General features: G+C 43.1%; 1 protein-coding gene across 2 annotated transcripts in view; it reads left to right on the forward strand.

The window, feature by feature from the left end:
• Positions 1-6,456, forward strand: part of REPS2 (RALBP1 associated Eps domain containing 2) — a 233,805-nt gene extending 227,349 nt beyond the window's left edge. For both annotated transcript variants that reach the window (XM_029239934.1, XM_029239935.1), the window contains exon 18: positions 4,972-6,456. In XM_029239934.1, coding sequence (XP_029095767.1) covers positions 4,972-5,040 — 69 coding nt within the window. In that variant the 3' untranslated portion in view covers positions 5,041-6,456. The remainder of the gene's footprint in view (positions 1-4,971) is intronic.
• Positions 6,457-15,171: the final 8,715 nt, after the last annotated feature.

Consider the following 15,171-nt stretch of genomic DNA (forward strand, 5'->3'; position numbering starts at 1 on the left):
AAAACTTTTACTCTGCCAAAAACACTGTCAAGAGAATTAAGAGACAGGCTACAGACTAGGAGAAAATATTTGCAGCCCACGTATTTGACAAAGGACTAGTGTCCAGATTATATAAAGAACTCAGTAATAAGAACTCTCAAAGCTCAACCAACTCAATTTAAAAATGGGCAAAGGACGTGAACAGACACTTCACCAAAGAGGATATAAGGATGGCAAGTAAACATGTGAGAAGATATTCAGCATTGTTAGCCATTAGGCAAATGCAAATTGAAACCATGATCACAGACCAGTATACACAGTGATAGAATTGCTAAAACAGAAAATCGTGACAGCGTCAAGTGCTGGCAACTGGAACCCTCGTGAATTGGTGGTGAGAATGCCAAATGATACCCCACTCTGAGTAACTGTTGGGCATTTTCTTATGAAGTTATATATACATTTAACCTTGTGACCCAGCAGTTCCACTCCTGGGTATCTACCTTAGTGAAATGAAAAATTTATGTTCACTCAAAAACCTGTACACAAATGTTCATAGCAGTTTTATATGATAGTGGAAACGTGAAAAAAACTCAAATGTCCTTCAAAGGATGAATGGATAAATGGAGTATGATGAAATAGTACTCATCAGGCAAAAGGAATGATACACGTAGCAATTTGAATGAAACTGAAAGGTGTTATGCTACGTGAGACAAGCCAGTGTCAAAGGGTTGTGTACTGCATGATTCCTTTTATTTGACATTTTTGAAAAGGCAAAACTATAGTGCTGGAAAACAGACCACTGGTTGTCAAGGGTTATGCATGAGGTGAAGGTTTGTATATCAGTGAGTAGTTCCAGGGAGCTTTTTGGTTGTTGGAACTGTATTGAACCCTCTTTGTGGTGGTGGTTTCACAAATCTATATGTGTTAACATTTGTAGAACTGTACAATAAAAGAAAAGAAGTCAATTTTACCATATGATAATAAAAAAAGTTTGTAAAATGTCACACTTCATTCTGTTTTATGGATCTTTGTATGTGACCTCGTTTCTGTTTTGCAGTTTGCTTTTGCCTCCCCCTGCCCCTACCTTTGCTTTGGTGTAGGTCACTATTATCCATTGGTCTATATATTTGGTAGGACCTTTTAATTGGGAAGCCCATATTCCTCAGTTCTGGGAGTTTTCTTCAATTTTATTGACCTTCCTTCCCCCATTTTCTCTGTTCTCCCTTCCTGAAAGTTTTCAGACACTGGACTTCTTAGTTTGGTTTTCTAATTTTTCTTTTCTAGTTTCTTTCTTTTCTCTTCTTTCTTTTGTCTATATGTGGAGACATACTTATTTTTTAAACTGTACATCTCCTGTGTTTAATAACCAAGAGTTCATTTTTGTTGTTGTTCTCTGATTCTTTTCAATGGCATCCTATTCTTGTTTCAGTGTTGTAATATCTTCTCTTAATGGTAGTTTTTCTTCTTCCTCAATACTTGCTTTTTTTGTTGTTGTATACACTTCTAATTAGATACTTTCCTTCAATAGCTGATGGTCCTTCTCTGCTTATATTTAGGAGGAGGATGAGAATGCATATTGCAAGTTCATAGCCTGTTGTGGGGCTTGTCAACTTTGAGCTTCATTCTCCCCCAGTTTGGCTTAGCTATAGAGTTGGGGAACCCCCAAAGGCAGTGTCATTTGCTGTTTCCTCTTGGTCTGGTTGGAGTCCTCAGGGAGGAGACTCTTGTGGTCTCCTGCATGGAGGGAAGACCTGGTTCAGTGGAGGAGAGGGCTCTGGTTCTCAGCATTCAAGGCATTCATTTAACCCCCCTATTTCTAGTCCAATTTCTAGTCCTTAATTGTATCTCTCTATTGCTAATCCAGAGGCCATCTGTTTTACCTTTCAAAGAAATAAACCTTCAGTGTTCTACCATAGTGGCAGGAAGGATTCGGGGATCTAATTACTTCTGAAGCAGACTTTCAAGCAAAACTTATTTAAGCCAGTCATCCTCCCCTCTTTCACTCCCACTTTCATAGGTATCTGGTGCTGCCAATTTGAGTCTTTCAGGGATTCTTCTATGTGAAATCGGATTGGTTCTTGTTTTATCCCCATGCTTAGCTTGCAGTTCACTTTTCTTTACTTGATCTGTAGAAGTGAAAAAGTTCTAGGTCTAGTGGACAGAAGTCTGAAGAATCATCAAGCAGAGCTGTAGTCATGGCTTCTCAGTCAATTCCCAGACTAAGTCAGTTTACAGATACAGAACCCTTGCATAAAGAGGCCTCTGAGTCACCTTTAGGAAGGACCGTACTCTGCAGCCAAAAGTTTATATTGTTAATCTTTCTCCCAGCCCTTCCCAAAGTGTGTGACTGTGCACTGGGGAAAAGGGACTCATCAGATTTAGGGGGGATTACTGGACACAGGCTCTGAACTGATACTTATTCCAGGAGACCCAAAACATCACTATGATCCACCAGTTAAGAGTAGGAGCTTATGGAGGTCAGGTGATCAGTGGAGTTGTAGCTCAGGTCCTTGTCACAGTGGGTTCAGTTTATCCCCGGATCCACCCTGTGGTTATTTTCTCCAGCTCCATGATGCGTAACTGGAAGAGACGTATTCAGCACCTAGGAGAACCCCCACATTTATTTTTCCTGGATTTGCTAATTCATTCAGCATTCATCAGTTTGCCTTCCAGTTTACCAGTTTTACTGTTACCACCTCTTCCCTTTTGTCTTCCCTGTCCTTGTGTGTCTATGACCATGCACACCCCCCCAGTTAAAAAAATTGTTTTAGTAGAGTTGCAGTAGGGAATGAGTTTGGTACATATGTTAAGTTCTATCTTTACCTGCAGCCTCCATCTATCGGGTTGGCCAAAAAGTTCGGGCTTTTCCGAAAGATGCTGTGGAAAAACAGAACGAACTTTTTGGCCAACCCAATATATTATTTTGCTGGGTGTTGTTACATAATCCTATGGCTTTGAAGGCTATCCAACCTCATAAATTTATGCCTCAAGCCCTACTTCTCTTTCTTGTAAGCTCTACACATGTATTTACAACTGCTTATTCAACTTTTCTCGTAATATATCTGATACACATCTCAAATGCTTCATTCCCAACCCTCTCCTTGAAATGCCCATTTCTCATCCAATCTTCTTGTTCTCAATACCACACTACCAGCCGCCCACTTGCTCAATCCCAAATTCCTTTCCTTCTTTCCTATATCACCTTCATCAACATCTCCTATTAGTTCTAGATTTAAATTATGTCCAGAATCCATCTCCTTCTCTCTATCTTTATGGCTGCTACCTGATCTAAGCCATTTTCATTTCTCACCTGGTTCCATGCAGTAACCTCCCAACTGCTCCCTGCTTCCACTCTTGTCCTGCTACAATCCATTGTCTACGTAGTAGCCAGAGTGAAAATTCTGAATTCTAAGTTAGGCCGAATGCCTTTCCTGATTCAAAGTCCTCGTTGCCGTACACTTTGAATCCTTATTGAATCCATCCACACTCCTTATTCTGTCCATAAGGTGCCTGCCTAACTCTTTGACTTTAGCTCCTGCCAAGGTCTTAACTGTCTCCTCTGCTCTGGTCACACAGGCCTTTTGGTTCATCAAATACACTAAGCTTGTTCCGTCCTTCGGGGCCTTAGCGGTTGCCATTTTATCTCCCTGAATATGCTTCGCCTGTATCTTCATGTGGCTCACCTCTCACTTCATTCAAGTCTCTGCTCAGTAGCATCCGCTTTGAGAAGCCTTCCCGGACCACCCTCTCCACCTTTCTCCCAGATCCCCCACATTACTCTCTATTACATCATCTTATTTATTTCCTTCTGAAAGTATCTCGTTTTTTTTTTTTTTCTTTTGACTTCCTTGTCTTTCTCTAGCCATTTGAGTATGAGCCCTGTGAGGGCATTGGTTTGATCTATCTTGTTCCTTGGTGGTATCATCACACCCAGAGCAGAATCGGGCCCATAGTAGATAGATACTCAAAGACTGTTGGATGGTAGGTAGGAGGGTGGGTGAATAAATGTTTGTTGAGTTCTACGCTACTATTAGCATGTTGTTTCTTCTGGGACGTCTCAGAATTGAGCCTTTATTGTTTTTTTTTGTTTTGTTTTGTTTTTTTGTTTGTTTGTTTTTTGCGGTACGCGGGCCTCTCACTGTTGTGGCCTCTCCCGTTGCGGAGCACAGGCACCGGACATGCAGGCTCAGCGGCCGTGGCTCACGGGCCCAGCCGCTCCGCGGCATGTGGGATCTTCCCGGACCGGGGCACGAACCCGTGTCCCCTGCATCGGCAGGTGGACTCTCAACCACTGCGCCACCAGGGAAGCCCAGAATTGAGCCTTTATACAGAATTCCTTCCCACCTTGACTGATTCTACTTCAGAGTGCCTTTACGTGTCCCCATCTCTCCCTGCCAGTAGGTCTGTTTTAGGGCTCAAAGTTTGAATTCCCAAATAGCAGATTGTGGATCCTGTTTTCTACCTTTAGCCAAGAAGTCACACCTTCAGCCATAATTTATGCAGGAACCTGGATGACACTTTGGTGGAAGGACGACCAGTGCCCTTTCTCATCCCTCAGTCCTAATCCAGTATGGTGCTGGAGTGGAAACAAGAGATTGCAACTAGAGATGTAGTCCTGATGGCTCGCCTCTCAGTATTAGGAGTCTGCTTTTGCTTTTCTGCTCCCTTCCAATCATTTTTAAAAATGTTTAACATCATTCTGTGCCAGCCGCTGTTAAAACTGAGGGTGAGATTTAGGTGTGGGGGGTGGGGAGGGTTGGTCAATCAGTTTCATTTCATCATCTTAAGAAAGGAGTCGAGAGACTGCAAATTGTGAAGCCTCCTGTGTCCGGTCACCAGCTTTAAATATGATGCCTCCCAGTCCACTTGTCCTTGAGTCATATGGCACCTAAATGCTTGTGGGTCCAGTCGTAAGTTTCTTTTCAGTATCTGATGAAGTAGGGATGAACCCAGGAAATGACCCCTCTCTTCTCTTTGTTTTGTACAACTCAGGAGGTTCATCAAGAACGGATTGCATTGGAAAACCAACTGGAACAACTTCGTCCAGTCACTGTGTTGTGACCCCCAAGATTCAAGTAACAGTGGGTGACCTTTCCTGCCAAGATCTTTCCTTTGAATGTTTCAACGCAACTACTTGTCATAGATGTCTGAGACTGTGTCAAAAGCTCTTAGCGGCGGAATATAATCCATATCACCTTTTCTTTTGTGCTTCACGTGTATGCTTTACTGTGGTGGAAAAAATACAACTGATTATCACACTTGAAATTGTAGCCATCAGTGGGATTTACCTCCCATTCTTAAGTACTTCCTCAAGGTGTTAGATGTTGCTCCTTACCCAAAACCAATCTTCTAGCAAATAAAAACAATTTAGAGCATTACTTATTTAAAGAATTTATGACTTGTACAAAACCTTGTAATCCAGTACCTTCAGGATGCTTGTTTTATTTTCGTATGTATATCATATACAGTAGATTGGTTTCCTGAATAATTGTGATTCCAACTGGATAGTCTTTGGCATGATGATAATAAAAACAGAAAGGAGAAGAAAACAAAAGCATTAGCTTTAGACTGGCGCCGTGCCCTCCACCACTATATGCCAAAAATTGCTTCTCTAGTGCCATCTTGATATTATATCTAGCTATAAATAATACATGACTATTGTTTTCTATTGAATGGCAAAGACTTATTCAGTCTTTACACCTCTGTAAAGTAGTAGTTTTGTCCATGATCTATTTAACTTGGCCCAGCTAAGCCGTCAACCCAGACAGCTCAGCCCTTTCATGTAGATTTTTGGGCAAGAGAAATCTGCCTGAGCTGCCTTGCCCGATCAAATTAAATAAATAGTTGTCAGGTCTCTACTTCTATCCTGCACGGGTTAACGTATCTGTAAATGCATGAATTTGGAAACCACCCATCAAATGTGAATGGCTGATGAGACTGTTTGGACTGATAAATATTTGTTGTTTGAACCCAGGCATTCAAACTAGGGAAGAAGGGGCAATGGTTGTTACCAGTAATGCAACAATCTCTGGTAGTTATTTTTGTCTTTGTTATTTTAACACGGATCGTAAGTGTATTGGGTATGAAGAAATAATGAAAGAAAGCCGATCCTCACACTGGATATATGACTTATTTTGTTCTCTGTGAAGTGTACCCTTGGGAAGGGATTGGTTTATGTGCAGTTCAGAGGCGCCCAACCGACTCCACTGTAAGTGATGTAAAACAGTAAGCTCAAATTGCAGGAGCCAGTACTCTATAGAAATTTACATAGCCTATGCTTCTCCTGTAAGCTCAAGTTGAAAGTGGGAATTGATCGACCCTCCCAGGTATCCGGCCTCGCCAGCTTTAACATCACTTCAGGAGACGGATGGCAAGACATGCGGTCTCTTGTGCATTTTGCTAATTTACCGATTCTTAGGATAGCGGGGTGGGGTGTGCTAGGGTCCTTTCTGAAGTGGTTTAGGATAGGTTTGTGGTACGCGGGACTAAGCCTTTGATTTCAATAGAGTTGACTGCTTTTAGAAGAAGTAGGCTTTTGTTTTAATGCTTTCTTACTCCATTAAGCTTTATCAATAGCTTAATGACAGAAGAGAAACGCTCAAACGATGATGCTTTTCCAAAACAAACCAAATTGTTGATTCTGTTCTGTGCATATTAAAGGATTCTGAATTGCTTGGATTTTGAAAATCACAGGACTTGAACTATTTCTCTAGTCCCCCTTTCCTTCCCTTTTGGCTGCCTTTTTTGTCCCTGTGGGAGGGGTTCAGAGTCAGTTTAAACCCTTCCTAAGATTATGAATGGGTGAGTGCACATTTTTTAGGTAACCTCTTTTCACTTGTTCTGAGATCTGGGGGCTGCAACACATTTTATCAACAGTGTCCTTGTCACAGACGTTTCATTATCATGTTTGCCTTTTGTTCCATTCAATCCAGGAAAGACTAGCATATGCACTTCATCTCATAGTCTTCCAGGACATATGCACACACTCCAGATAGCACTTCATATCCATTAAGCAGACATATAAACTAAAGAATGTTAGTCTATGTTATGCATTTTTAAAATATTGACATGTTTTTCTCCGATCAAGCCAAGGCCAGAGTGAGCCAAATTCGGAGGTTGGGGTTTTGTTTAGTTAGCTTGGATTTCATTAAATGAAAAAACTTGCATTGGACAATCGAAGCCTCATGCATTGCACAGTCTAACCAGTAATTTAACATAGGCATTGCATTAAAGCCCACACCAATAATATCTCCGCCCCACCTTCTTGACTGGACTTAAGAGTGACCAGTTTCTTAGTTGCCTAGAAGTGGATTTTTAAAAAAACAATTACACCCCCACACACACAGAACATGATATTACCTAACTAGCGCTCATCCTCTCTTTCTCTATTTTCGTAGGATGTATACTTTTATTTAATTTAGGATTATAACTCCTGATAATGTTTCTGTGAGCCTTTAATATGATTTATAGGAAGGCTGGGTTATTGATATCACCATTATACCTCTTCTATAAAACTACTCAAGCGTAAGACCTTGTTGGGCAGAAGTCTCTGGGCAGAATGTTGATGTTGCCCCCATCCACGGGGGTTTAATAACCTTATTGTTAAGTGGTCTTCCTCCATGGGAGTCCCATAGTCCCAAGGGTGAAAACACGGTAGGAGTAGATCACCAGCTTATTGGGTACCTCAGTGTCTCTGGTATGTGGCTTATTGCTTTGGCCACCTCCCTATCCAGCAGCCATGAAGCAAACCCAAAAGGTAGATTTCTGGAATTGGGGAGTGTGTTGGAATCAAGGCAGGCATTTGCCTTAGTTGGAGGGATCTGACTGCTTGATAAATATTAGAGAAGTGCTTTGGGTCTGGTTAGGAGAAGGAGGCAGCTTAGCTGGGAGCTGTGCCCATTTTCTTCTCATTGCACAGTAAGATGTCAGAGATGAGAGGACCCCTTCCCATATCCTGCATTTGCTTGTGGGGAGACCAAGGCCCTAAGAAACCACAGTTCCTAGTCCAAGAATCCATAGAAGGAGGGAGCTGGTGGCAGAGTTGGGATTTTATGGATTCTCAGTTGAGTCCTCTCGCCACTAGCATTACTAAAAATAGATTAGAAGGGTTTTTTTCTATGTACCATGTTGAATTTTATTTACTTAATTTATCAGTCTTAATATGAAAACAGGTCTCAGTGAGCTTTAGATCTAGATAATTCTCTTGGATTGAAGCAAAAACTAAACTCTGAAGAGAAAGAATATGATTGAAGTATTTGTTCTTCAGAACACCTCATCTTTCATGATGCAGTAAATTACCCTGAGTTTCTTGGCAGAACTTTTGACAGCTGTTGCTTTGAATAGATTCCATTCCTGTATTCCTTATGGGAGTTTGTTTTTAAAATAGACTACTGTGATTGAAATGAACTCAATATGTAGTAAGTTATAGTTTTCTTCAATATATCTTGGGTTACTTGGGTTGCAAATGTTCAGTTTCAGTACAGTTTAGGGTGAGTAATCAAAAACATGGATTTTTCTTTGATTTCCTAGTAGCGTCTGAACTATCGTGAAACATTCTTCTCTTCATGTGACTTGATTCTAGTCTGTTTCTAAATGATATTTGTCCATTTCTTAGATGAGCTCACAACCATGGTAATGATAGATGTGCTCTTAGAATATCAATAAGAAAATAATCTGGAATGGATGTTTTCCTTGAAATTAAGACAGCCATTTGCAAATGTAGTAGTTGGAAAGATCTCAGTTTCATTATAACACCTTAGAGCTGAAAACATTTGTTCAGCGCAGGCTATCCTGACAAGATATCACTAAGGGAATTTGATTTGTAAAATATTAAAGAAAAAGAATTACAGATATCATAGCACCCAGATCTTCCCATATCGCTGAGAAGTAGGGCTCAGTAGGTTGTGGTTTGAACATTATGAATGTGAACAAAATGAAATCTCTGTTGAGAGGTCTTTTTCTTCTCTAGTTAAAGAGAACATGCTAGTAACTTCGGTTTCTCTTTCCGACTGGTTTACTCTGTTTCAAGTGTGCTCTTTTGAAACTGATTTCAAAGGATCGCTTGAATTTACACTTTAGTTATGGGTGCTTTGTTACAGATTTTTGCCTCAGTGTGGTTCAAATTCCTAGTGAGAGGTGGGGGGATGTGGGCTTTTGCAGTCCTGAAGTGGCATATTCTGCTTCCCCTTCAGCCCAGGCTAAGGGAGGCTGCCCACCAACGCCCACAGATTAGTCATCGATGGCAGTTCATGAGAGTCTTACTCTAGGAGCCTCCCCACTTTGCTGTTTGCAGTGAGAAATGTAGCTGGTTACGTGGCCCTCCCAAGAGCAACTGTAAGAACAGCAGACCAAGAGGGGCAGGCATGAAGAGCAATACCAACTGGTTCTCCCCAAAATAGACTTTCAGAGGTTGTCTTACTAAGTGTTCCCTGAAACAGCCAGTCTGTGAATGTGGGGAGACATCCCAGCTGCACGGTCACTTTTAGGCTTGTCTCGTTATTTTCTACATTTACTGACGCACATGGTTGATAAAGGAACCTTTTCCGAAAGGCATTACAGCGTTTCAATCGACAGGATTTGTTCTAGTGACAGAAGTCTTGCTCTGCTCTCAGCACTTGAGGAGTGTTTAGTTTTTGTGTTTTGGGGGTTCTACTGCCCTGCTCTAAGCTAAGTTCAGGACTGTGGGAGGTTGGAGCAAGTGGTTTATGATTCTGAAGACCAGAGGACACTGGAACTTAAGCAGGCCAGAACTGGAGTTTGAGGGCTGCGGTAGGGAAACTTCTGGTCCCAGTTCTGTCCTAAAGCACTATGTCAGACATCAGGACTGGATCCTAAAGCTCCTTCAGAGAGCCCTGACCTGGGAATGGGACAGGTGGCGCAGGGACCGCCTTGTATGGAGACTGGATCAACTGAGTTGTGTTGGTTTTATTTTGTTTTAAGGTAACTTGTGTGAGGGCTTCAGCTGCAGCCAGCCTGGGAGCTGGGGTGTACCCTTACCTTTAGCCATTCTTTTTGTCTTCAGCACAAATCCAATGTTCAAGTGAGCCAGAGGTGGGAAGAGCCATTTTACTCCTTGTAGCTGTGGGCCTGGAGAGATAATGAGTTGATGGTCTATTTTAACCTCGAAAGTAAAAATGTATATTTTTTCACTACAGTTACATTGAACAGTAAAATGAGGAACAGCAAAGTATATATTTGATGCCTTCTGTCTTTTCATGATAATGTGCTAACAAGTTGTGTTAGTATTTTACTCAGCCAGAGTCTCATTCATGTGCTAAGCATTGGGAACTGTATGTATATCGATCTTAAACATAAATAAATACAGGGTGTCCTATATTTGGATTGTGACTTGTCGACTCAAGCTAACCTTACTGCCTCTCTTTCACGCTTGTTGGAAAGTCTGTGGAGAACATAGTAGGTTGAGAATCTCCAACTCTGGAAAATGTACATGCTGTGAAACTGGGGTGCTATGTGAAAAAATAAATGTCTGATAACGAAGCGTGGCTCTGGTGGAGTCTTAGCGTCAGTCAGTATATTGTGGTCCGCGTTTGGTCTCGTGTATTTAATGCAAGTGACGTGAAAAGGAGTTGGAGGTCTTCCCAGTTAAATCAAAGTCTGAGATCTGGTTATTTTCACCTCCTGGTGATCTGAGCTGGGTCCTTAAATATCTGTGCACACTTGACACTCGGCATTCATGGGGTATCATGGCCAGCTCACAGTGCATTTTAAAGTTCCACCGAACTGAGAACTTGGATTAATCTAGGGTCAAGTTTTTTGCCTCATCTTCTTGGCATTCTTTTTTGCGGTACGCGGGCCTCTCACTGTTGTGGCCTCTCCCGTTGCGGAGCACAGGCTCCGGACGCGCAGGCTCAGCGGCCATGGCTCACGGGCCCAGCCTCTCCGCGGCATGTGGGATCTTCCCGGACCGGGGCACGAACCCGTGTGCCCTGCATCGGCAGGCGGACTCTCAACCACTGCGCCACCGGGGAAGCCCTCTTCTTGGCATTCTTTGTGCTCAGAAATGTTTCCATCATAATACCCTTACCTAGCGTGCAAGGGAAGGGGAGGGATCAGGAAGGGTTGGTTTTAAATTCCCACCAGGTGACCTGGCACCCCAGTTGCAGTTTCTTATCTTTAATACTTGGGTAATTTTAGGAGCCACCAGTCTCCTATCAGGTGGGAGTTTTATTCCGTACTGTGAATGCAAATTGGCCACACATAGGATATTTCCAATCTAGTAGTTCCAAATGCCAAACTAACTCTGGAAGAATCATGCATGATTTGGCTTATAAGCTTGACCACTGGAGACCACCAGGCCCTGACCGTTCCCAGGGATCTGAGATCATCTAGGCAAGTGGTTCCCAAGTCTGGTCCCCGGACCATCATCAGGGAACTTAACTCGAAATGCAAATTCTTGGGACCCACCCCAGACCAACTGAATTAGGAACCCTGGGAATGAGCCCGGCAATCTTCCTGTTAACAAGCCCTCTAGGGGACAGTGATTGCTCACTAAAATTGAACTACTGATCTTGCTAACCACATTTTACAGTCAGGGACACTGGTGCAGAGAGGCAAAAGTGACTTATCTAGGGTCTCAGCTAATTCTGAGCAAAGGGTAAAAATGTTCCCAGGGCCAACTTTCTGCTGTTCTACAGTGTCCATTCATAAGTTTGTTCCCTCTCCTGACCTTCCTTCCACAGATATTTACTGTGGCCCTACTCTGTATCTAACACTATGTTAAGAGCTCGAGATGAGACCTATAGGACAGAGTCCCTTCCCTCAAGGAACTCACAGAGACCAGATGACTTGCAAGGCAGTGCGGGGTAGGCGCTATGATGTATTAGTCAGTGCCAGCTAACTGCTATCTATAACGAAGAGCCCTGAGAGTTCAGTGGCTTGACGCAATGAAGGTTTCTTATTCAATGTATAGTCCAGAGTGGATGTTCATAGTTGTGCCATTTTTCTTTGTGGTTATGTAGGGACCCAGACCCCTGCTATGTGTGCTTCCGTCTTCCTCTAGGGCTAGAGAGTTTTCTCCTTTTAGCCAGTGTGTGGAAGAAACAGAGAACTGTAGAGAGGATACAATTTCTCTTCACACATCACTTCTATGCATATTTCATTTCCTGGAGCTCGGTCATGTGACAGGAGTTAACTGCAAGGGTGACTGGGACATGTAGTCTAGCTGTGAACTCAGGAGGAGTAAGTTGCAGTGAACACAGCATCCGCCAGAAGGCACAAAGCCAGGTGGCTCTGAGAACACACAGGAGGGGCATCTAATTCAGACTGTGGCAATCCAGGAAGGCTTCATGGAAGTCTTAGAAGAGGGAGCGTTAAGCCAGAAAAACAGGGTGTTCCGGGAAGAGGGAGCTGTGTGTGCTAAGGCAAGGCTGGAAAAGAGCGTGCCACCTTCTGGGAACTGCAAAAGAGTCTCCTCTGGATGGAATGAGGGGAGGAAGTGGCCAGAGTCAGGCACAAGGCCAGAAGAGAAGGCCTTGCATGTCCCAGGAAGGCATAAAGCACCCAGCCATTGCAGCCCGCTTTGAGATTTAAGCACAGTGAATGATGTCACTTCACTGATATTCAAGGAGTGGTTTGTGTTCTCCCAATTTTTTTTCCCCAACCTCCTCCTGAAATGCTTCACTGGAAGATTGTAAACTAGTGTTTCTGGCATGAACCAAGCCTGTTAGTTTGATTTGTTACATTTCTGGCATGTGTTTGGACAAAGGGGCAAAGCCCAGAACACAAGGGCCTAAGCCCTGGTAGGCAGGAGTCCTACCGGATGACATGAGACTTTATCCATCCTCAACTCTTTCTTTGGGGGCAGGGGGAGATATCAGGGGCTCTGAGGTGACCGAGAGGTGCAAGGTCCCCCTGTCCCCCTTTTCTTTGGCAAGAAGGCTTATCAAAGTACAGAAATGAAGAGTTTAGAAATGAAGCTGAAATATCCAATTCCATTTGAATAAGGATTCTCAGTTGAGTTTATTTAACAATTTTGAAAAACCCCTGAGCCTGGAGGGGAAATGCTCCAAGTATAGCATCTCAATGGCTAAATGCAACTTCAGAGAGCCCTGCCATATTGCTTTGTAAATATAAGGTGTTCTGGAAGAGCCAACTTTAGTGTTTGCAGGCATTGGAGTGGTTTTCCCCTCCCTGCATTTTTCTTTCAAACACTGAATAAAAAGTATCTTTGAGAATAAGATTGTAACCCAGATATACTTTCCTTTATTTGCCCTGAAATCCTCTTAGTAGATTTGATAGGAAAAAGGAATTGGCACAGAAGCTGCATAAAATTTTCAAGGTTCACCTGTGAGTAGCCTGTAGCATTATAAGCAAAAGCAACATCAGCAGAGGACATAAATATTTGTGTGTGTGTGCGTGTGTGTGTGTGTAAAACATTTATGTTCTCTGCTGATGTTGCTTATGATTATAAATATGTATATTAAAAAAATAACGACAGTAATCATTTGGAACATAGACCAAGAGAATCGGGGGCGGGGGGAGGGGTGTTTTATCACTGACAAATGTCTAAACAATTTTGGAAGTGCTGGTGCACGCTGATTAATAAAAGCAGACTGACTTTTAGTCAAATTTATTAATGTTTTTAAATTTTCTACCGAAAATGTACCCCTTATTCTTGTAACTGCGTGGACCGCTCCCATCCTTGGTACATCACTGGGGAACAGGGTACAGGCCTCCACCCCTGCATTAGACTTCATCAATGCTATGAGGCTGAAGGAAAGCCAAGGGGAAGAAAGATAATGCTTGGGGAATGAAATAAAGGGACCACAAAGCAAATTAAAGACAGATACGGAGAATAGTGATACAGGACCTTTGAAATGCAAATGAAATTGGCTTGAACCTCAACCCACGTGTGCCGAGAGCCTGCATCTTTATCTTTCTGGAGATTCTGAGAGGCAGAGGTAATGGTGGAGGAGCTGATGTTTTTATCCTAGTCACTCGGAATGGGAAAGGGGCAGAATTTATAGACTATTTAGAGAGATGGGAGCTTTTTTAAATAGTTTATATCTAGGGCCACACATTGCACAACTCTAGGGGACATTGTTCTTATATTTTACACAGAAGATGCCCCTTGGAGTTTGTGAAGCCGCTGTCCTGCTCACAGCTCCCCGTGGCACCATCCACTCTTTCTCTGTCGGTCTTCCTCTCCCTCTTTGTAGATCTCTTGTTCTGCGTGTTGAGGGAAGGTGGGTAGATGGGAACTGCGGGGGTCCTGCCTGTGTTCCTAACCCAGGGCCCGTACCCGCTACACATCTCCCTTCCTTTTTCCTGTTTGTGCTCTGGGTCTAGGCCAGCAGTTCTCAACTGGGTGCGATTCTGCCTCTGCTCCCAGGGAACATTTGGCAACTTCTAGAAACGTTTTTGGTTGTCACAACTTGGGAGAGCATCTAGTGGGATCCAGGGATACTGCTGAACATCCTTCAGTGCCCGGGACAGTCCCACCACCAAGAATGATCTGGCCCGCAGTGTCAGTAGTGTGCATATTGAGAAACCTGCTCTGGAGGAGCCCCTCGGCCATCCTTCCGTCTCCCTCAATTATCCAGAGCTATGCAGCCTTCTCACCATCAACAGGAACGCCTCTTCATGTGGCCAGAGCTACGGCAACAGGCTCTGCTAAACTAGTCCATTTGTTCAAATACGCCCAGGATCCAAGCAGCAAGGTAAATGTGTGAAGCAAGTCCAGAGTAAGATGAGAGATGTCAGTGGCCCATCTTCCTCAGTGGTGGGGAGCGGTAGGTGGGGCCTGTCACAGATTGGAGCTTGCACACCGTGTCTAGAAAGGCAGCTCTAGACTACTGCCATACAGGCTTCTGTGTTGCTAGATTTCTGATTCTTTGAGAGAGGCTCAATATCTCATCTCCCTTAACCCCCAGAAAGTCCCTTTTGTGTTATTTTTCATTGAGGCTTAACGTTGATACATACATACGTGCACCAATGTTAAGTGTCCATCCCAATGAATAGTCAAGATTATCTTGAAGAACAGATTGGAAGACTTACAGTACTAGGTTTCAAAACTTACTAGAAAGTCACAGTAACTGAGAATGTGGCATTGTTGCACGTGTTAGACAAATAGAGCAATGGTACGGAATAGAGAGGCCAGAAACATCCACACATATATGATCCCTTGATTTACAATAAAGGCACCATCATAATCCAGTAGGGGGTGGTGGGGAA

Source organism: Monodon monoceros, unplaced genomic scaffold (genome assembly GCF_005190385.1).
Source record: "Monodon monoceros isolate NGI ecotype Baffin Bay Population unplaced genomic scaffold, NGI_Narwhal_1 Super_Scaffold_22, whole genome shotgun sequence".
NCBI lineage: Eukaryota > Metazoa > Chordata > Mammalia > Artiodactyla > Monodontidae > Monodon > Monodon monoceros.